The sequence below is a fragment of the Arachis ipaensis genome, chromosome B4, assembly GCF_059453495.1.
Source record: "Arachis ipaensis isolate K30076 ecotype BB chromosome B4, ASM5945349v1, whole genome shotgun sequence".
In the NCBI taxonomy this organism is placed as follows: domain Eukaryota; kingdom Viridiplantae; phylum Streptophyta; class Magnoliopsida; order Fabales; family Fabaceae; genus Arachis; species Arachis ipaensis.
Window position 1 is genome coordinate 130,235,256 of NC_142439.1, and position 22,059 is coordinate 130,257,314.

The 22,059-nt window shown below is 33.4% G+C and overlaps 3 protein-coding genes across 9 annotated transcripts; 2 read left to right on the top strand and 1 right to left on the bottom strand.

The window, feature by feature from the left end:
- Window positions 1-862: 862 nt before the first annotated feature.
- Window positions 863-3,709, top strand: LOC107638024 (uncharacterized). 7 transcript variants are annotated; one of them, XM_088483241.1, is made up of 5 exons: window positions 863-1,573; window positions 1,653-1,766; window positions 1,848-1,965; window positions 2,913-3,010; window positions 3,472-3,709. In XM_088483241.1, exon 1 carries the CDS (start codon window positions 1,102-1,104, stop codon window positions 1,561-1,563), a length of 462 nt encoding a protein of 153 aa, XP_088339367.1. In that variant the 5' UTR covers window positions 863-1,101; the 3' UTR covers window positions 1,564-1,573; window positions 1,653-1,766; window positions 1,848-1,965; window positions 2,913-3,010; window positions 3,472-3,709. The 7 variants fall into 7 exon arrangements, with proteins under 7 accessions (XP_088339367.1, XP_088339369.1, XP_088339366.1 ...); XM_088483243.1 differs by lacking the exon at window positions 2,913-3,010 and having other exon boundaries at window positions 1,653-1,770; XM_088483240.1 differs by having other exon boundaries at window positions 2,913-3,709.
- A 7,642-nt stretch (window positions 3,710-11,351) lies between these two features.
- Window positions 11,352-14,203, top strand: LOC110271584 (double-stranded RNA-binding protein 4-like). The gene is made up of 4 exons (XM_021122572.2): window positions 11,352-11,364; window positions 11,635-11,888; window positions 13,430-13,633; window positions 13,925-14,203. Exons 1-4 carry the CDS (start codon window positions 11,352-11,354, stop codon window positions 14,201-14,203), a joined length of 750 nt encoding a protein of 249 aa, XP_020978231.2.
- A 396-nt stretch (window positions 14,204-14,599) lies between these two features.
- On the bottom strand, window positions 14,600-20,973 carry LOC148569214 (double-stranded RNA-binding protein 4-like). Its single transcript, XM_088484939.1, is given in 5 exon segments — window positions 14,600-14,640; window positions 14,687-15,154; window positions 15,244-15,454; window positions 17,000-17,253; window positions 20,964-20,973. Coding segments are annotated over 5 exon segments (984 nt in total).
- Between the last annotated feature and the right edge of the window lie 1,086 nt (window positions 20,974-22,059).

A 22,059-nucleotide genomic window follows, 5' to 3' on the forward strand; every position in this document is an offset into this window, starting at 1 on the left:
TAAGAATTATGATTTCACTATCATATACGCTTTTGTGAGTCACCAAAAAAATATACGCTTTTGTGTTTTTACTAACCAACTAGAATTTATTTTTAATGAAACTAGAATTTATTTTCAATGAAACAAAAGTATCTAATCAAAATAGTAATTTGGTCACCTTAAATAATTGAACATAATATTATTAATTTTGTCTACAACAAAAAATTTTTTAATAAAATTTTTCAAAATAAAATCGACCCATGTAAGACCCAAGACTTTTGAAAAGTCCTATTTTAAACTAATCTCAAATTATATATATTTATTTATAGTTTTAATTTTAAAAATTATTTTTATTGAAAAATAATTAAAGGCAATTAATTGGATTTAAAATAAAAATTAAGGTTTTTATCCAAACTCTATACTTATGGATTATTTTCCTATTTATGATTTAAAGTTCTAAGAAATTCGAAAATAATGAGATTTGACTATTTAAATTAGAATTTTGTCTAATTTTATAATTATTGAATTATTTTTTTTATGTTTAAATTATAAAGTTGGAAGTTATGAAATAATAAGAATTTTATATGATTTAATTTTAGATAATTTATATTTATATCATTTAATACCTTAAGTTTAAAGATAAAGAAATTTAATTATATTACCATGTATTTTCAATTAGAATAATTCATTGAGAATCAATTAGTATTTTTATACCACAAATATTTTAAAGTAACTTTAGAGATTAAATTAGTTTTTTTTTTTAAATTAGTACTCTATGCTCTAATTTTATTAAAATTATTTTATTCAAATTAAACCCAAAATCCCCAATTTTATACACAAACCCTAATTCTATTAACACACTTTTTCCCCTATTCCTAAATGAAACCTTAGCCGCTACTTTTCTTTTTCCTTCAGCAAACCTACACAAAATACAACACCACACAACTCCTTCAGAAAAGAAAATGAAACAAAAAGGGAAGGAGGAGAGGGATCCACGGAGAGAAAAGAGAAGAGGGGAAGGAGGAGTATCGCCGCCGCGCCATCACGCCTCGCCGTCGAGCTCATCCCGCCGCCGCCCAGCTGCGCCCAGCTCACCGCTAGTCACTGCTGTTGTCGCCAACAATGGAGGAGAGAGAAAGAGGCGAATGCGAGGAGAGAGGGAAGGAGCTCGTGAAGGAGCTGTCGCCGTCGAAGCTGGGTTTGTCGTCGTCTTCGCGGGTTCTGGTCGTCATCGTCGTCTCTGCCGTGAAGCCCGTCGCCGCCGTCCTTCTCGCCATGAAGCCAGCGCCGCCATCGTCATCATCATGGATTGCTGCTGCACGTGACGCCGCCGTCGCCGCCTCGGAGTCCATCGCCGTCAAGCAGAACGACGGGCAGAGAGAGGATCCCCAGGTGAGAGAGAGAGAAACCAGGGAAGGCCGCGACCTGTCTAGCCGCCGTGCCCAGTCGCCGCTCGCGTTGCCGGCGCCGTCTCTGTCTGAACCGTCGCCAGATCCGCCGCTGCTGAAGCTTCTGGCCGCGCCTCTGTGTCGCCGGAGCTCCACGCCGCCGCCACTGCCACCAAAAACCACCACTGAGGCCTAAGTCTGTTTGGGTAAGCGATACGTTCTGAAATCTTTAAATTAATATTTCTGTTTTAAATTGTTTGAGGATCTGAGGTCTTGGTGTCATAGGATCGAGTTACGGGTCTTGATTGCTGAGTTCTATGGCTGCTTCATACAGCATCAAGGTGTTGCGTCGTCATCGGGGCTGCTGTTGCTCCGTTTTCTCGATCATTCGTAAGCCCAGTAAGTCGTTCCTTGTTCCAAACTCTTTTAGCTGATGTTCTGTTATAGATTATTGAGTTTTACGCGACATTAATGTTTTAGGATTGAGCTAAGGCTGTGTTTAGAGGCTGTGGTTGCTGCTGGAACGGTCGGTATTGATGCTGTTGTTGTGGGATAAGAATAGAAATGCAGTTTGTCGCGTAGTTGAATCACGAATGAGGTAGGAATTTTTCTTAAAATCTAATTTATATTACAGAGTTGTGATAAATAGATATTAATGTGAGAAAACATATGCCTGTGATTATAATTATCTTCTAAATGTGGTTGTTTGCTGGACTGAATGACTGATTGCTTGACTGCTTGAGTAGTTTGTGATTGCTGAAAAGAAATTAGTTTGAAAGGTTATTTAGTTGATTATTATGAAAAATGGCTTTTCTTGGTTTTGAAGCTATTTTTGATGATGTAAAGGAATTGGCTTTGGAAATGGTTTAATTTTGAGTTAGTGAATTTATAAATGATTTAGTATTTGAGCTAGTTTGATTTTAAAAAGAGATTTATTATGGGCACTGATTCACTTTGAAAATTATTTGATATTGGAACTAGCCGAATCTTGGAAAATGATTGAGGTTTTGGAAAGGTTTGAGAAATGTTTGGATGGGACCCGAAAAGGGTGGCAGAATCCGAGTTTTAGAGGAGATGTTGCCGAAATTTTATAAAATTAGAAGTTTCATTTGAAGTAGTTATTTTAAAAGGTTTAATTTTAAGCATTATATGATTTAAGAATACTTCATTTATCAAAGAAAAAGTTATGTTTTGGATTGAGAATTGTTAGTGAACGAAACAGAAAGAAGGATGATGATGATTGATTTGAAATATGATTTTTGAATGAATTTGGAAATGGATATGGATTGACGAATGATGATGATATTGAGAATGGCTTAGATATTGATGAATGATGAATGAATTATTTATATGGCTTATGAATTTGAAATATCTGAGATACGAGGTTCCCTGGATTAAGTGCCGTGGCTTGCCACCACGTGTACCAGGTTGAAAACTCGATACTCTGTTGACCCTACGACGTAAGTGTGACCGGGCACTATATAAATTCCCGGGTATGTTACCCCTCATTGAGCAATATTGATTATTTGAGAAAAAGCTATGCAGACTCTTGGGGATGCACGTCGGGGGACAGTCTAAGGACAATTCAGACTTGTCGGGTTGGCTGGATAACCGACAGATGAGCCTCATCAGCCATAGGACAGGCATGCATCATATGCATTTGTATGCTTTGCTTGGGTTTGAACTTGTTTTGCTTTGCCTAATTGCTAAACTGTTCTCAACTGCTACTTGAACTATTTGCTGTAACTGCTACCTACTTGTGCTTTCCTTGTCTGTCTTGCCTGTGTTTGTCCTGGCGTGCTACATTTGAGAATGAACCTTGGTGCTGAATTAATGACTGTGTTGTTTGATTGTGTGGTTGGTTTCTGATTGAGATTTGCTTATGAGAAAGGAAAGACTTTGAATTTCTGAAAATGTTAAACACTGCTTCTTTGAAAAGGTTTTAAACGATTAGCTATTGGATTTTAGAAGTATTCATAAGACAATGATAATCACAGAATCTGAAAACAGTTTTCTTATTGAATATCTTCTTATGACAACTTTGAAACTTCGTGGTGAGACCGTGTGGTTAGGTTCTCACCCCCCTACATTTTTACCTTTTCAGGAACCGGATGAAGAAGCGTTAAGAAGAGTTATATTGCGTTTGGTTGATATGTTGTTGTATTAATTAGATTATTTTCTTCCCTCGTCTTTGTTATTACAAGTTTGTAAGAGGGATAGGAATTGTATGTTTTATATGTATATTATATTATGAGTTATTATGTAAGGAGTCTTGTATATGAATCTATGCCTGCTTGTTTTTTTTCTTAAGATAAAGTGTTTATTTCCGGTTTTCAAGGAAATCAGCGATACAGTGTCGAGTCACAGGCTCCTATTTTAGTATTTAGTATGTAAAGTAGTCGTAATACTCTTGCTATCAGAGTAGCGCAGCCGGAAGCGTGACTTCTGATAGTGAGGGTTTACAACCCAAAAATAGAAAGAAAAAAAACAACTAATGAAAATATTTATTTTGGCATTACCATCAAGAATAGGATAGCCACATAAAAAATCCCACAAAATAAAAAGGACCTAACTCATACAATTAAACTACCATCATATCATTACAATAAACTATAACACCACTAACTAGAGAGACATGTAACAAATATGAAAGAGATCATGCCAAAATTTTAACTATGTTCATGCTATCAACCAGTCCACATTATATATATATATATATATATATATATATATATATATATATATATATATATATATATATCCTAATTACATTTTTGTCTTCCATCACATGAAATTGCGATGAATTATCTTGGCATTTATGATATCTTCCTTAGACTTGTAAAGAATCTCTATTTTTGTTTTTTTTGTCTTCATGTTAGGCAGAAACTTATCTACAGTCGACTTCACATAAAGTTGTTTTTGGATGGATGACATGTGTTATTATTTGGTTTAAAAAAAATCGATTTATTTTATACAAATGATTTAATTAAAAAACTAATTGATATAGTTATGAAGTTAGATTTTTCACCGTATTTTATTTTAAAAACAAATTGACTAATTTAAATTGAGAAATTGTAGTTAATTGTTTACTATATAATTTTTTTAACCAAAATTATAATTAAAAATCATTAAAAAAACAAAATTATCTAGTATATTAGACCAACTCAATGTTAATAAGGTTTATTTTTTATTATAAAATATAAAAAAATTTAATTCTAAAAAAAATCATGTTATTTTTTAGGATTTCATTTTTTTTATTGTGTTTTCATATAATTTTGCACAAAATTCACCTATCACATTGACTAAACTTATTTTATTTACATAAAGTTTGTTTATGGACTCAGCAAACTTGTTTACGTTTTAATACGATTTGAATTGTATTAGTATATTTTTATTTTTTTAATCAATTTGATTTTATTCAAATAATTAGAATTTTAAAAATAATATGAGTACATTTATTTAAATTTAAAAAATTTTAAAATAATAAGAGTATGTTTATTTAAAATATTAAGATTTAAAATTTTAAATAAACCTACTTATATTAATTTTAAATTTTATTTAAAATAATACAAATATGTTTATTTAAACTAAAAAATAAAATAATAAGAGTACATTTATTTAAAAATTTTTAATTTAAAAAGAATATAAGTGTATTTATTTGCTAGCTAAAAATCAACGACCGTTATTTTCTTTAAATCGAATAAATATAATTAATCATATGAGTACAATAATATGAATATATACAATTTTATAATTTAAAATTCTAATTATTTAAATAAAATTAAATTGATTAAAAAATAAAAATATACTAATACAATTCAAATCGTATTAAAACGTAAACAAGTTTGCTGAGTCCATAAACAAACTTTACGTAAATAAATAAGTTTAGTCAACGTGATAGATAAATTTTGTACAAGCTTTATGAAAATACAATAAAAAAATTAAATCCTACAAAATAACATGATTTTTTTTAGAATTAATTTTTTTATATTTTATAATAGAAAAAAAAAATTGATTACCATTGAGCTGGTCTAATATACTAGATAATTTTATTTTTTTAATGATTTTTAATTATAATTTTAGTTTAAAAAAATTATACAGTAAATAATTAATTATAATTTTTCAATTTAAATTAGTCAATTTGTTTTTAAAATAAAATACGGTGAAAAAATCTAACATCATAGCTATATCAATTGGTTTTTTAATTAAATTATTTGTATAAAATAAATCGATTTTTTTAAACCACATAGTAACACGTGTTATCCATCCAAAAATAACTTCATGTGAAGTCGACCGCAGGTGAGTTTCTACCATAATACTAAATAAATACTACAGCTATTCTTGGTGCAAATTTGATCACTTATTTTTTTTATTTATCTGAAAAGTTTTATTTTATTAATTAATATCAAATAATTTCATTCTTGCCTATTTTTTTTTAGAGTATACATGTGCTAAAGCAAAAGAAAGTTTTAACATTGGGCATAATGGACATTTTCAATACCTGGTCACTTCTCAAAGACTGAACTGGTCATAAGTGCACCAATAAATCAACATGACTTTGTTTTCACATTAGACTTCAAATATTTATCATTAAGTCTCAATGATTTAAAACCATGGAAGACTGAACTTCCAGAAAAGTACAGAGTCATGCTAGAAACGCCTCTAAAAAATGAGCCATAATATGTGAAATCTTATCATTTCCCAAGACACACATTCTTTCTCTCTGCTTGTTGTGTGATTCGAGCTTCAGATGGAGCTTCCGACCTAGATTCAACACCCCAAACACATGGCGGCTTTTTCATCTTCGCCTCAACCATCACCACAACCACCCACCTCTGAAAGAGCCTAGCAGAGAAAACGTCACAAATGTCCAACACAAGAACAATATGGAAGCATTCACAATACAATATGGCAGCAATTATGAACAAGAAAATATAGCAAGTAAAGCAATAACAAGAACACACCGAGATTTTAACGTGAAAAACCCCCTCAATGTAAGAGGTAAAAACCACGGGTCGTCCAGACTAATGAAATAGTTCCGCTATAATCAAATGAGATACAAGAGAGTCTCAATCAAAGCACAAAAACGTGCATATAGCCAGCCAAAACATCAAAGCACCAAAGCTCATAAATGAAAAGCAAGAAGATGAAAAGTACCCAAAAAACAGAGCTTCTGTCGAAGCCAATTTCTCCCTCTGCAGACTTCTAATTAAAATCTCCACCGTTCAGAATGAAGAAAAAGATGTGAAAAATCTACCGTCCATATTTCACGTTGATCCAACGATGAAAAAATGAGAAACTGCCGTTCAAAGGTTGCTGCTCTGTGTAAAAATGGGAAACCTATTTTCTCTCTTGCGAAGCCAATTTCTCTCACTACAAACCTCCAATCAACATCTCCACCAACCAGAATGAAAAAACAAGATGAAAGGAATCTCACAAAAGAGAGAGAAAACCCAACAAATCTCCCTCTTCTCGACTAGGTGGAGGCCCTCGCCATTCCGGCGATCAAACATGTTTCAAACTTATCTCTTGACAATGGTTTTGTCATCATATCAGTACCATTGTCATCAGTGTGAACTTTCTCAAGTTCCAACAACTTGGAATCTAACACATCCCGTATCCAGTGATACCTAACATCAATATGTTTAGATCTTGCATGAAAAGTATAATTCTTGGCAAGAGAATAGCACTTTGACTATCACACAACAACACATAACGGTCTTGTTTGAAACCAAGTGCTGCAAGAAACTTCTTCATCCACAACAACTCTTTACATGCTTCAGTTGCTGCAATAAACTCTGTCTCTGTGGTAGAAAGTGCAACACACTTCTGTAACCTTGACTGCCATGAAATAGCCTCCCTGCAAACTTGACCAAATAACCTGAAGTAAACTTTCGAGAATCAATATCTCCTGCCATCTCTGCATTTGTAGAACCAACTAGCAAAGGTTTCTCACCACCAAAACTCAAACTCAGGTTAGTTTTACCTTTGAGATATCTCATAATCCATTTAACAGCATTCTGATGTTCTTTACCTGGATTAGAGAAAAAATAACTCACAGTACCAACCGCATGAGCAATGTCTGGTCTAGAAAATACCATAACATACATCAAGCTTCCAACAGTTGAGGCATAAGGAATTTCATCCATTGTTTGTTTCTCCTCATCAGTGGTTGGACACTGCTTGGTGCTCAACTTAAAATGAGGAGCAAAAGAACTAGCAACACATTTGGCATCATTCATGCCAAACCTTTGAAGCACCTTCTTTATGTACTTCTCCTGTGACAAATAAAGCTTCTTGGAATCTCTATAACGAGTAATAGTCATGCCCAAAATCTGTTTGGCAGGACCCAAGTCCTTCATAGCAAAGAACTTGCTCAATTATTTCTTCAACTCATTAATCCTCAAAGCATTCTTGCCCACAATCAAAATATCATCCACATAAAGCAAAAGAATGATAAAATTATCATCAGACAATTTTTGCATAAATACACAATGATTTAAAGTTGTCTTATGGTAACCATGCTTCTCCATAGCAGATTCAAACTTCTTGTACCACTGTCTTGGAGCTTGCTTCAACCCATAAAGACTCTTCTTAAGCTTGCACACAAAATCTTCCTTTCCATACTGTGACAATAAGCACCTAACTTTTTCAACCAATGTTCTGTTCATCCTTTCAGCCAATCCATTCAACTGAGGAGTCTTCGGAGGAGTCTTCTGATGTCTTATACCATGCTCTTTACAATAAACATCAAATGGACCTGAATACTCACCACCATTGTTAGTACGAATGCATTTCAACTTCTTCCCAGTTTCTCTTTCAACAGAAGCTTGAAATTTCTTGAACACATTCAAAACATGATCTTTGGTCTTCAAAGTGTAAACCCATAATTTTATAGAATAATCATCAATAAAGGTTACAAAATAGATAGACCCTCCAAGTGTTCTTGTCTTTATTGGCCCACATACATCAGAATGTACCAAGTCAAGTATCTCCAGCTTCCTTGAAGGTGGATGGCTTTTGAAAGAAACCCTGTTTTATTTTCCAGCAAAGCAATGGTTGCACTTTTGCAAAGTAACCTTAGAACCAGATAAAAGATTCCTCTTGGATAACATATTGATGCCTTTCTCACTCATATGACATAATCTCTTATGCCATAAATAAGTTTTATCAACAAACTCAGTAGCATTAACAACATCTTTCACAATCTTTGTTTGAGTTAAATAAAGAGTAGAGTGTCGTATACCACTAGCAACAACTATGGAACCCTTGGTGAGCTTCCAACTTTTTTTTTTGGTTTCCCACGGTATCCCCCAACCCGACAGGTCAAGGACTAATCCGTCGCGGTACTGAGCTCCATTTAAGGGTTTGCCGCTGGCCAATGGGTTGCTGCATGCACAAGGCGGGATTCGAACCCCCGACACTTGCTTAAGCGGACTAGTGAGCTAACCACTAGACCAACCCAACTGGTGAGCTTCCAACTATCACGAGAGAATGAGCTATCCAAGTCTTCATTACACAACTTACCAATAGAAAGTAAGTTCAACTGAATATCTGGAACAGGCTTCACACGCTTCAAAGTCAACTTGGTACCGTTGGAGGTTTCTAAGCAAACCCATCCAACACCAGCACATTTTGTAATACCTTGATGAGCCATTTTCACATCACCAAAGTCACCAAGAGTATAAGATGTAAACAAATCCTTCCTAGATGTAACATGAATAGAAGCACCGCTATCAATCACCCAACTAGTGCTATTATCAACAAGGTTAACATATTCAAACTCCTCAACAACAATAAAATCATCATGAGTTACATTAACATTGTCTTCGTTGCTACCATCATCTTTATTTTTGCTCTTGTCTTTACTTGCCTTGGCTTTCTCCTTCTTTAGCTGCCAACAAAATTTCTTTACATGTCCCGTTTGACCACAATGATGACACTCAATATTCTTATACTTTTCTCAAGACTTGCTTTTGCTTTGATCTCTACTTTTAGGACCTCGACTTTTGTTTCTCCCCTAGACTCAGAAACAAGAACATCTGAATGTGTAGTCGATGTACCTTGTGACTTTCTTCTCATTTCTTCATTCAAATTACTGCTCTTGGCAAGTTCCATAGAGATTACACCATCAGGAGTAGAATTGGACAATGACATTCTGAGAATTCCCCACGAGTCTGGTAAGGAGCCAAGAAGTAACAATCTTTGAACCTCTTCATCAAACTTGATACCTATGGACGATAACTGATTCATTATTCTTTGGAAGTTATTCAAGTGATCTGTCATTGATGTCCCATCTGTATATTTCAAAGCCAACAACTACTTGATCAAAAACATCTTGTTATTCCCAGTTTTCTGAGCATACAACTGTTCAAGTTTAATCCAAAGGGTCCGAGCATGTGTGTCTCCAATAATATGGTTCAACACATTATCGTCAACCCACTGCCTAATATATCCACAAACTTGTCTATGCAACAAAGTCCAATCATCATCAGATTTATTATTAGGCTTCTCTGTACCAAAAACTGGTTGATGAAAATTCTTGACATAAAGCAAATCTTCCATCTTTGACTTCCACAAATCATAATTAGGACCATTAAGAGTGATCATTCTACTAGTATTAGTATTAGCTTCCATTGTTCACAGAATCACAAGTCCAGAAAAATACCAACAAGCTCTGATACTAGTATGAAAGAGTCTAGTAGCAGAAATGACACAAATGTCCAATACAAGAACAATATGGAAGCACTCACAATACAATATGGCAGCAACTATGAACAAGCAAATATAGCAAGTAAAGCAATAAAAAGAACACACCGAGATTTTAACGTGGAAAACCCCCTCAATGTGAGAGGTAAAAACCACGGGACGTCTAGACCAATGAAATAGCTCCACTATGATCAAATAAGGTACAAGAGAGTCTCAAACAAAGCACAAAAATGTGCATATAGCCAGCCAAAACATCAAAGCACCAAAGCTCATAAATGAAAAGCAAGATGAAAAGTACCCAAACAGAGCTGCTGTCGAAGCCAATTTCTCCCTCAGCAGACCTCTTAATAAAATCTCCACCGTTCAGAATAATAAAAAGATGTGAAAAATTTACATTTCAAATTTTACGTTGATCCAACGGGGAATAAATGAGAAACTACCGTTCAAAGGTTGCTGCTCTGTGTAAAAATAGGAAACCTATTTTCTCTCTTGCGAAGCCAATTTCTCTCATTACAAACTTCCAATCAACATCTCCACCAACCAGAATGAAGAACAAGATGAAAGAAACATGCAGTTCAAATTTCAAGCCGATCCAACGGTGAACAAATGAGAAACTGCCATTTAAAATTTATTGCTTCGCATAAAAATGGGAATTCTATTTTTTCCTCTTCTCTCTCACTTTGGTGGCTACACTCTCTCTCAAAAGACCTCAAAAATCTGATTAGGATTGAAAAACTAGGGTGCAAGAATACACCCCCAAAAAGTTGGGCTTGGACCTCACAAAGGAGAGAGAAAATCCAACAATCTCTTCCTCTCTCGTTCAACATGTGTCTCCATCTTCCTCTCCTCTTCCTCGTAAGTCCTCGTTATACCCTATTTCTCATAATTTTTCGTGGTTTCTGACATCTAAGACTAAAGAGTTATAAGCTTATAATTTTTCTCTTTGAAAAGTTTAAAAATCCTTTTCTTAAGAAAAAAAATTACCAATTATGTTTCACCTAGTGGGCTTTTGAGAAATTTGTGATTTTTAGTTGTAATTTTAAATAAACTTAAATATTTTTTTATGAAAAATGAACAAATTATTTCCATATCCGGGTGCTATGACATCTGTCTTAGGATCATATGGTGTGTGTTTTGAGGTTGGAAGAATATGAATATTACATGTGAATTTGATGTACGAAAGATAGATTCCCAACTAGCTCATTTTGCAGTTTCTATTATATTAATTTCCGTTAAAATTTTTCTTTGAATTTGTGTTTTTTAAGATTTATGAAAATGGGCAATGAAGGTATGTACTTTGTAACTTTTAACATTTCTACCCTTGAAACTGGTAGATAAGATATTACTTACATACCATGGTTATGAAATTTGTGAGTGGTGGTATTTTATTTGACCATTTGGTTCAAGTTAACTGAATTAGATTTAGATTGGAGTGTCAGATCATGAATTGTTCTTGGCAACATCCACTAACTTAAAAATTTAAAATATTCAATAGTCTCTTGTAATGCTTACTATAGTTGCACCAATTTTTGTTGTTGACTTTTGTTTGATTCTCTAGAGCATTTAATGTACAAAAATCGCTTACAAGAGTTTGCTCAGAGATCAAATATACCCTTTCCTGGGTATCTAACGACTAATGAAGGGAGTCAACATGCACCAAAATTTAGGACAACTATGTGGCTGGATGGGACAAGCTATACCTCTCAAATGACTTTCTTTCAGAAAAAGGCTGCTAAACAAGATGCTGCAAGAATAGCATTGGAGAGCCTGAAGGAAAAGATTAAAGATGATAGATGCCCTCTTGTTGTCGAGGTTTGATGTAACAATCTTTAATCTTTAATATCAATTTTGTGAATTATTAACTAATTTCAAACCAAAATAGTTCACTTAATAATGTTATGTTGTTACTTAACTTCCTTTTTTTTTACCATATTTTCTCTTAAGTATTTGTTAGTGTTACTTGATTCAACTTAAATTTTGTGTATTATGAATTTTGAAGGATTGTATTTTCTTATAATATTTGGAATTGAAGCTTATTGGTTCAACTTATTGCTTTTTATTCATTAGTATTACTTTCTTGCACAATGCACATTACTTTCTTTAATATTTAGTTTTCGGAACTTAGTGGTTCAACTTATTGCAGTGATTGATGAATTGTTTTACTTTCTTTTCTTGAATATTACATGTTTGATAGATTGCTTTGTATTATAAATCCATTAAATTTTGGTTTATTATTACTTCCTTGTACGTTACATATTTGATGAATTGCATTGTATTATGAAATATGAATTATTATGTTTTTCTTTAGTATTTAGTATTTGAGCTTATTGGTTCAACTTATTATAGTGATTGATTATTTGTTTTGCATTATTTCCTTTCATATTACATATTTGATGAATTGCTTCGTATTATGAATTCATAATGCTTTTCTTTAGCATTATTTCCTTGCATGTTACGTGTTTGATGAATTACTTTATATTATGAATTATTGTGTTTTCCTTTAATATTTGGTATTGGGGCTTATTGGTTCAACTCATTATAATTTTTGTACAGTTATTATTAGAAGGAAAAGAATGAGTTCTATTAAAGTTGAGTATAAAAAAGCTAGATTAAGAAGATAATACTAAAGAAAGGACAACAGAAAAGTAGTATGTCTAATGGCTTTCAAATTGATGAAAGGAATATGAAAAACTTTTGGAAAAAGGAAAGTACTAGCTAATATGACTAATAGAGACTCAAAAGAAAAAGTATTTTATTTATATTGGTGAAAACTCAAGAAAAAATTGCAAGAGAAGGAAGTTTGTTGTAAGTACTTCATACCTACACGTAAGTTCAACAATATTGTATTTAAAATTTTTTTCTCAAACTCAGAATAGCAATTTTTTTCTGTTGTTACTATTATTTGTTGTTTTTTCATTTATGACTTTTGACTCTATATTGCAATTAAGTATTTAAAATATTTTTTTATATTCCAGCATAGTTAATTTTGGTAAAAATATACCCGTGATATTTCAAGGGCAAAAATACTAGTCATATACAAATTTAGAGACGGTATCATATTTTATATTCTTTTCATGTTTTCCATCACTTTAGACATAGTCGAGTAGTAATATCAGTTATGCTATTTGCTTTCCATTTGTGTGGCTTGGTTGAAAAATTAACATTGTACAAGTATTGATTTTTTTATTTTTGACTTAGTGATATATGATATCACAAATAACTATTACCTAGAGAAAAATAAGATGCTAGGGGAATAACATCATTAATAGTTCTCCCTTTATCATAAATGCTCATTAAATATATAGTATGTTTCTTTGTGAATCCTTTATACAATATTTTGATTTTCGTTCCAGGACATTTTGATTTCCAAGTCTATCATGAATGAATGTGCCACAAAGCTAAATGTAGAAGGGCCTACTTATAATACTGTTCTGCTAGAAGGGTTGCTTCCTCGTTTTATGTTTTTTGTGATCTTCAATGGTACAAAGTACGCTAGTGTTATCAGAAAAAATAAACAAGAGGCCGAGCCGTTAGCAGCACGTGCTGCTATTCTTTCAGTTCTTGGTATCATTTTCTTTGTGTCTTGAACATATTTTTAATGTTCTTATTTTGGATTTGCAATGACAAATTAAAGTAAATGATTTTGTGAAGCAAGTGATTCTAGCTTAACAACACTTTATGAGATAATAAGATCAAAATCTAGTTTTTATGGAGTAGCGAAACCAAATGAATCCCAATTTACCGATGGAAGCATTGTCTTACCCATAGGAACTACATGATATGATTTTTATTTGCAACACCATAATGTTCTACCGGTAGCAACTATAGAATATGCTTCTAACTTGTAGGATCATAAAGATAAAGAGGTTCCTATGGCCACTAATAACGGTGAGAAAAGAATTGATGTTGTTTTTGCATCGTCCAATACGCTTTCATCATCTCAAGAGCTTCAGATTCCTACACATGTACCATGTGCTGAGGGCCCTTTTCCTCCAAAAAATTTCTCTCTTCAGCCAGGAGGTTCAGAATTGGGTCAGCTGGCTACTGGTGATACTTCCAGTTCCAGTTCAAAGAGGCAAAAGAACAAGAAGAAGTCAAATAACAGGGCTCGGTTGGAATCCATGTAAGTATCTTTGTATCTCATTTTTACCTTTTGCTTCATTTGCTAGATTTTTCTTCATTCAGTTTATACTTCTCCATGTGCATGTAGCTGCAACTTTTATTTATCTTTATGACGTGATTTTGCCTATTTCTAATTTTCGCTGTTAACATTCTATAGTAACAGTGTCTAGTTAGATCTTAATGCTTTATCAAATATAACACTGAATCTGAGTATAATCAAACTCAGTAAACACGTATTTACTGAGTTTGATTATACGTGTTTACTGAATTTGATTATACTCAGGTTCAGTGTTATATTTGAAAAAGAATTAAGATCTAACTAGACACTGTTACTATAGAATGTTAACAGTGATAATTAGAAATAGGCAAAATCACGTCATAAAGATAAATAAAAGTTGCAGCTACATGCACATGGAGAAGTATAAACTGGTTGAAGAAAAATCTAGCAAATGAAGCAAAATGTAAAAATGAGATACAAAGATACTTACATGGATTCCAATCGAGCCCTGTTATTTGACTTCTTCTTGTTCTTTCGCCTCTTTGAACCGGAACTGGAAGTATCACCGGTAGCCAGCTAACCCAATTTTGAACCCCTGGTTGAAGAGAAAAACTTTTTGGAGGAAAAGGGCCCTCAGCACATGGTACATGTGTAGGCATCTGAAGCTCTTGAGATGATGAAAGCGTATTGGACAATGTAGGAACAAAATCAATTCTTTTCTCACCGTTATTAGTGGTCATAGGAATCTCTTTATTTTTATGATCCTGCAAGTTAGAAGCATATTCTGTAGTTGCTACCGGTAGAACATTATGGTGTTGCAAATAAAAATCATATCCTGTAGTTCCTATGGGTAAGACAATGCTTCCATCGGTAAATTGGGATTCATTTGGTTTCGCTACTCCATAAAAACTAGATTTTGATCTTATTATCTCACAAAGTGTTGTTAAGCTAGAATCACCTGCTTCACAAAATCATTTACTTTAATTAGTCTTTGCAAATCCAAAATAAGAACATTAAAATATGTCCAAGACACAAAGAAAATGATACCAAGAACTGAAAGAATAGCAGCACGTGCTGCTAACTGCTCGACCTCTTATTTGTTTTATCCGATAACACTAGTGTACTTTGTACCATTGAAGATCACAAAAGACATAAAGCGAGGAAGCAACCCTTCTAGATGAACAGTATTGTAAGTAGGCCCTTCTACATTTAGCTTTGTGGCATATTCATTCATGATAGACTTAGAAATCAAAATGTCCTAGAACGAAAATCAAAATATTGTATAAGGGATTCGCAAAAAACATATTATATATTTAATGAGCATTTATGATAAAGAGAGAACTATTAATGATGTTATTACCCTAGCATCTTATTTTCCTCTATGTAATAGTTATTTATGATATCATATATCACTAAGTCAAAAATAAAAAAATCAATACTTGTATAATGTTATTTTTCAACCAAGTCACATAAATGGAAAGCAAATAGCATAACTAAATTTACTATTCAACTATGTCTAAAGTGATGGAAAACATGAAAAGAATATAAAATATGATACCGTCTCTAAATTTGTATATGACTAGTATTTTTGTCCTTCAAATATCACGGGTATATTTTCACCAAAATTAACTATGATGGAATATAAAAAAATATTTTAAATACTTAATTGCAATATAGAGTCAAAAGTCATAAATGAAAAAACAACAAATAATAGTAACAACAGAAAAAAAATTGCTATTCTGAGTTTGAGAAAAAAAATTTTAAATACAATATTGTTGAACTTATGTGTAGGTATGAAGTACTTGCAACAAACTTCCTTCTCTTGCAATTTTTTCTTGAGTTTTCACCAATATAAATAAAATACTTTTTCTTTTGAGTCTCTATTAGTCATATTAGCTAGTACTTTTCTTTTTCCAAAAGTTTTTCATATTCCTTTCATCAATTTGAAAGCCATTAGACATACTACTTTTCTGTTGTCCTTTCTTTAGTATTATCTTCTTAATCTAGCTTTTTTATACTCAACTTTAATAGAACTCATTCTTTTCCTTCTAATAATAACTGTACAAAAATTATAATGAGTTGAACCAATAAGCTCCAATACCAAATATTAAAGGAAAATACAATAATTTATAATACAAAGTAATTCATCAAACACGTAACATGCGAGGAAATAATGCTAAAGAAAAGCATTATGAATTCATAATACGAAGCAATTCATCAAACATGTAACATGCAAGAAAATAATGCAAAACAAATAATCAATCACTATAATAAGTTGAACCAATAAGCTCCAATACCAAATACTAAAGGAAAACATAATAATTCATATTTCATAATACAATGCAATTCATCAAATATGTAATGTACAAGGAAGTAATAGTAAACCAAAATATAATGGATTTATAATACAAAGCAATCCATCAAACATGTAATATTCAAGAAAAGAAAGTAAAGCAATTCATCAATCCCTGCAATAAGTTGAACCACTAAGTTCCGAAAATCAAATATTAAAGAAAGTAATGTTCATTGTGCAAGAAAGTAATACTAACGAATAAAAAGCAATAAGTTGAACCAATAAGCTTCAATTCCAAATATTATAAGAAAACACAATCCTTCAAAATTCATAACACAGGAAATTTAAGTTGAATTAAGTAACACTAACAAATACTCAAGAGAAAACATGGTAAAAAAAAAAAGAAGTTAAGTAACAACATAACATTATTAAGTGAACTATTTTTTTGGCTTGAAATTAGTTAATAGTTCACAAAATTGATATTAAAGATTAAAGATTGTTACATCAAACTTCGACAACAAGAGGGCATCTATCATCTTTAATCTTTTCCTTCAGGCTCTCCAATGCTATTCTTGCAGCATCTTGTTCAGCAGCCTTTTTCTGAGAGAAAGTCATTTGAGAGGTATAGCTTGTCCCATCCAGCCACACAGTTATCCTAAATTTTGGTGCATGTTGACTCCCTTCATTAGTCGTTAGATACCCAGGAAAAGGTATATTTGATCTCTGAGCAAACTCTTGTAAGCGATTTTTGTACATTAAATGCTCTAGAGAACCAAACAAAAGTCAATCAACAAAAATTGGTGCAACCAAAGTAAGCATTACAAGAGACTTTTGAACCTTTTAAATTTTTAAGTTGGAGGATGTTGTCCATGTTTAAGACAATAAAGCCAACAAAACTTAACCATTAGAAGTTAAATGTTGAAGACACCATTGAAAAAAAAAGCCAAATCCCAGCTTATACAACAGCTGCATTGGGGTCACCAGAAGAGAGCACTTACAAGTAAATCTATAATTTTGATTGAATGACCCACAAGTTTGAAGCTTAGACAAATCTTTTAGGGGAAACCAATCATAATAAAGCTCACGAATTGGACAGCATTTTGCTAACACAGATATTACCGAGAATAATTCATGATCTGACACTCCAATCTAAATCTAATTCAGTTAACTTGAACCAAATGGTCAAATAAAATACCACCGCTCACAAATTTCATAACCATGGTATGTAAGTAATATCTTATTTACTAGTTTCAAGGACAGAAATGTTAAAAGCTACAAAGTACAAACCTTCATTGCCCATTTTCATAAATCTCAAACAACACAAATTCAAAGAAAAATTTCAACAGAAATTAATATAGTAGAAACTGCAAAATGGGCTAGTTGGGAATCCATCTTTTGTACATCAAATTCACATGTAATATTCATATTCTCTCAACCTCAAAGCACACACCATATGATCCTAAGACAGATGTCATAGCACCCAGATATAAAAACAACTTGTTCATTTTTCATAAAAAAATATATAAGTTTATTTAAAATTACAACTAAAAAAAATCACAAATTCCTCAAAAGCTCACTAGGTGAAATATAATTGGTAATTTTTTTTCTTAAGAAAATGATTCTTAAACTTTTCAAAGAGAAAAATTATAAGCTTATAACTCTTTAGTCTTGGATGTCAGAAATCACAAAAAATTATGAGAAATGGGGAATAACGAGGGACTTACAAGGAAGAGGAGAGGAAGAAGTTATTGGGTTTTTTCTCTCTTTTGTGAGGCCCAAGCCCAACTTTTTGGGGGTGTATTCTTGCACCCTAGTTTTTCAACCCTAATCAGATTTTTTGAGAGAGAGAGTGTAGCCACCAAAGTGAGAGAGAAGAGGAAAAAATAGAATTCCCATTTTTATGCGAAGCAGTAAATTTCAAATGGCAGTTTCTCATTTGTTCACCGTTGGATCGACTTAAAATTTGAACTGCATATTCCTTTCATCTTGTTCTTTATTCTGGTCGATGGAGATGTTGATTGAAGGTTTGTAATGAGAGAAATTGGCTTCACAAGAGAGAAAATAGGTTTCCCATTTTTACACAGAGCAGCAACCTTTGAACGGCAGTTTCTCATTTATTCACCGTTGGATCGACGTGAAATTTGAACTGTAGATTTTTCACATATTTTTCTTCATTCTGAACAGTGGAGATTTTATTTGGAGGTCTGTTGTGGAAAAATTGGCTTCGACAGCAGCTTTGTTTTTTGGGTACTTTTCATCTTCTTGCTTTTCATTTATGTGCTTTGGTTCTTTGATGTTTTGGCTGGCTATATGCACATTTTTGTGCTTTGTTTGAGACTCTCTTGTGCCTCATTTGATTATAGTGGAGCTATTTCATTGGTCTGGACGACCCGTGATTTTTACCTCTCACATTGAGGGGGTTTTCCACGTTAAAATCTCTGTGTGTTCTTTTTATTGCTTTACTTGCTATATTTTCTTGTTCATAGTTGCTGCCATATTATATTGTGAATGCTTCCATATTTTTATTGTATTGGACATTTGTGTCGTTTCTACTGCTAGGCTCTTTCATACTGGTATCAGAGCTTGTTGGTATTTTTCTGGGCTTGTGATTCTGTGAACAATGGAAGCTAATACTAATACTAGTAGGATGATCACTCTTAATGGTCCTAATTATGATTTGTGAAAGTCAAAGATGGAAGATTTGCTTTATGTCAAGAATTTTTATCAACCAGCTTTTGGTACAGAGAAGCCTAATGATAAATCTGATGATGATTGGACTTTGTTGTATAGACAAGTTTGTGGATATATTAGGCAGTGGGTTCATGATAATTTGTTGAACCATATTATTAGAGACACACATGCTCGGACCATTTGGATTAAACTTGAACAGTTGAATACTCAAAAAACTGGGAATAACAAGATGTTTTTGATCAAGTTGTTGTTGGCTTTAAAATATACAGATGGGACATCAATGACAGATCAATTGAATAACTTCCAAGGAATAATGAATCAGTTATCTTTCATGGGTATCAAGTTTGATGAAGAGGTTCAAGGATTATTACTTCTTGGCTCCTTACCAGACTCGTGGGAAATTCTCAGAATGTCATTGTCCAATTCTTCTCCTGATGGTGTAATCTCTATGGATCTTGCCAAGAGCAGTATTTTCAATGAAGAAATGAGAAGAAAGTCACAAGGTACATCAATTACACATTCAGATGTTCTTGTTTCTGAGTCTAGAGGGAGAAACAAAAGTCAAGGTCCTAAAAGTAGAGATCAAAGCAGAAGCAAGTCTCGAGAAAAGTATAAGAATATTGAGTGTCATCATTGTGGTCAAGTGGGACATGTGAAGAAATTTTGTTGGCAGCTAAAGAAGGAGAAAGCCAAGGCAAGTAAAGACAAGAGCAAAAATAAAGATGATGGTAGCAACGAAGACAAGGTTAATGTAACTCATGATGATTTTCTTGTTGTTGAGGAGTTTGAATATGTTAACCTTGTTGATAATAGCACTAGTTGGGTGATTGATAGCGGTGCTTCTATTCATGTTACATCTAGGAGGGATTTGTTTACATCTTATACTCCTGGTAATTTTGGTGATGTGAAAATGGCTCATCAAGGTGTTGCAAATGTGCTGCTGTTGGACGAGTTTGCTTAGAAACTTCCAACGGTACCAAGTTGACTTTGAAGCGTGTGAAGCATGTTCCAGATATTCGGTTGAACTTATTTTCTGTTGGTAAGTTGTGTGATGAAGACTTGGATAGCTCATTCTCTCGTAATAGTTGGAAGCTCACCAAGAGTTCCATGGTTGTTGCTAGAGGTACACGATACTCTACTCTTTTATTAACTCAAGCAAAGATTGTGAAAGATGTTGTTAATGCTGCTGATTTTGTTGATGAAACTGATTTATGGCATAAGAGATTATGTCATATGAGTGAGAAAGGCATGAATATGTTATCCAAGAGGAATCTTTTATCTGGTTGTAAGGTTGCTTTGCAAAAGTGCAACCATTGCTTTGCTGGGAAACAAAACAGGGTTTCTTTCAAAAGCCATCCACCTTCAAGGAAGCCAGAGATACTTGACTTGGTATATTCTGATGTATGTGGGCCAATGAAGATAAGAACACTTGGAGGGTCTATCTATTTTGTAACATTTATTGATGATTATTCTAGAAAATTATGGGTTTACACTTTGAAGACCAAAGATTAAGTTTTGAATGTGTTCAAGAAATTTCAAGCTTCTGTTGAAAGAGAAACTGGGAAGAAGTTGAAATGCATTCGTACTGATAATGATGGTGAGTATTCAGGTCCATTTGATGTTTATTGTAAAGAGCATGGTATAAGACATCAGAAGACTCCTCCGAAGACTCCACAGTTGAATGGGTTGGCTAAAAGGATGAACAGAACATTAGTTGAAAGAGTTAGGTGCTTATGTCACAATCTGAATTGGCAAAATCCTTTTGGGGTGAAGCTTTGAGCACTGTTGTTCATGTCTTGAACCGGACACCATGTGTTCCTTTGCAATTTGAAGTGCCAAAGAAGGTATGGTCTGGTAAAGATGTTTCTTATGATCATTTAAGAGTCTTTGGATGTAAAGCTTTTGTTCATATTCCCAAAGATAAGAGATCTAAGCTTGATATAAAGACTAGGCAGTGTATTTTTATTGACTATGGTATGGATGAGTTTGGTTACAGGTTTTATGATCCTGTTAGCAAGAAGATGATTCGGAGTAGAGATGTTGATAATGTGAAAAAGCCAATGGTTCAGTCTAGTGATGATTTTTCTGACTTGGATATTACTCCCTTTATACCTATGGTGGAAGATGGTAGAGTTGAGGCTCAAAATAATGAGCATGATACAAGTGCAGGTGAAGATGGAACAGTTGATCCGATACTTGAGGAAGTTGGTGATGATGATCAAGATGAAGAACCAGCTTTGAAAATTCCTGCAAATGCACTCAGAAGGTCTACAAGAGAGAGGAAGCCTTCGTCAAGGTATTCTCCACATGAGTTTGTTTTGTTGACTGATGGGGGAGAACCTGAATGCTTTGGAGAGACTGTTGACGATGAAAGCAAAGCTCAATGGCTTGAAGCTATGCAAGAAGAAATGAAGTCCTTGCTTGAGAATGATACCTATGAGTTGGTGAAGCTACTGAAGGGTATGCGAGTTTTGAAGAACAAATGGGTATTCAGAATCAAGAATGAAGAACACAATTCTAAGCCTCGGTATAAGGCTAGATTGGTTGTTAGAGGCTTTAGCCAGAGAAAAGGTGTTGATTATGAGGAGATTTTCTCTCCTGTTGCGAGGATGTCATCCATTCGTGCTGTACTTAGATTAGCAGCTTCTCTTGATTTGGAGATTGAGCAAATGGATGTGAAGACAGCTTTTCTTTATGGTGACTTAGACAATGAGATCTACATGGAGCAATCAGAGGGCTTTGTTGTTAAAGGAAAGGAAGATTTTGTGTGCAAGCTTAAGAAGAGTCTTTATGGGTTGAAGCAAACTCCAAGACAGTGGTACAAGAAGTTTGAATCTGCTATGGGGAAGCATGGTTACCGTAAGACAACTTTAGATTAT

Excerpts from the sequence above, each read along its gene's own strand:
- LOC107638024 (XM_088483243.1), top strand. The coding sequence starts at position 1,102 with ATGGAGGAGAGAGAAAGAGGCGAATGCGAGGAGAGAGGGAAGGAGCTC.
- LOC110271584 (XM_021122572.2), top strand. Across the intron at positions 11,889-13,429 it reads GATGCCCTCTTGTTGTCGAG|GACATTTTGATTTCCAAGTC; the intron begins GTTTGATGTAAC and ends TTTTCGTTCCAG. Across the intron at positions 13,634-13,924 it reads CACGTGCTGCTATTCTTTCA|GATCATAAAGATAAAGAGGT; the intron begins GTTCTTGGTATC and ends TCTAACTTGTAG.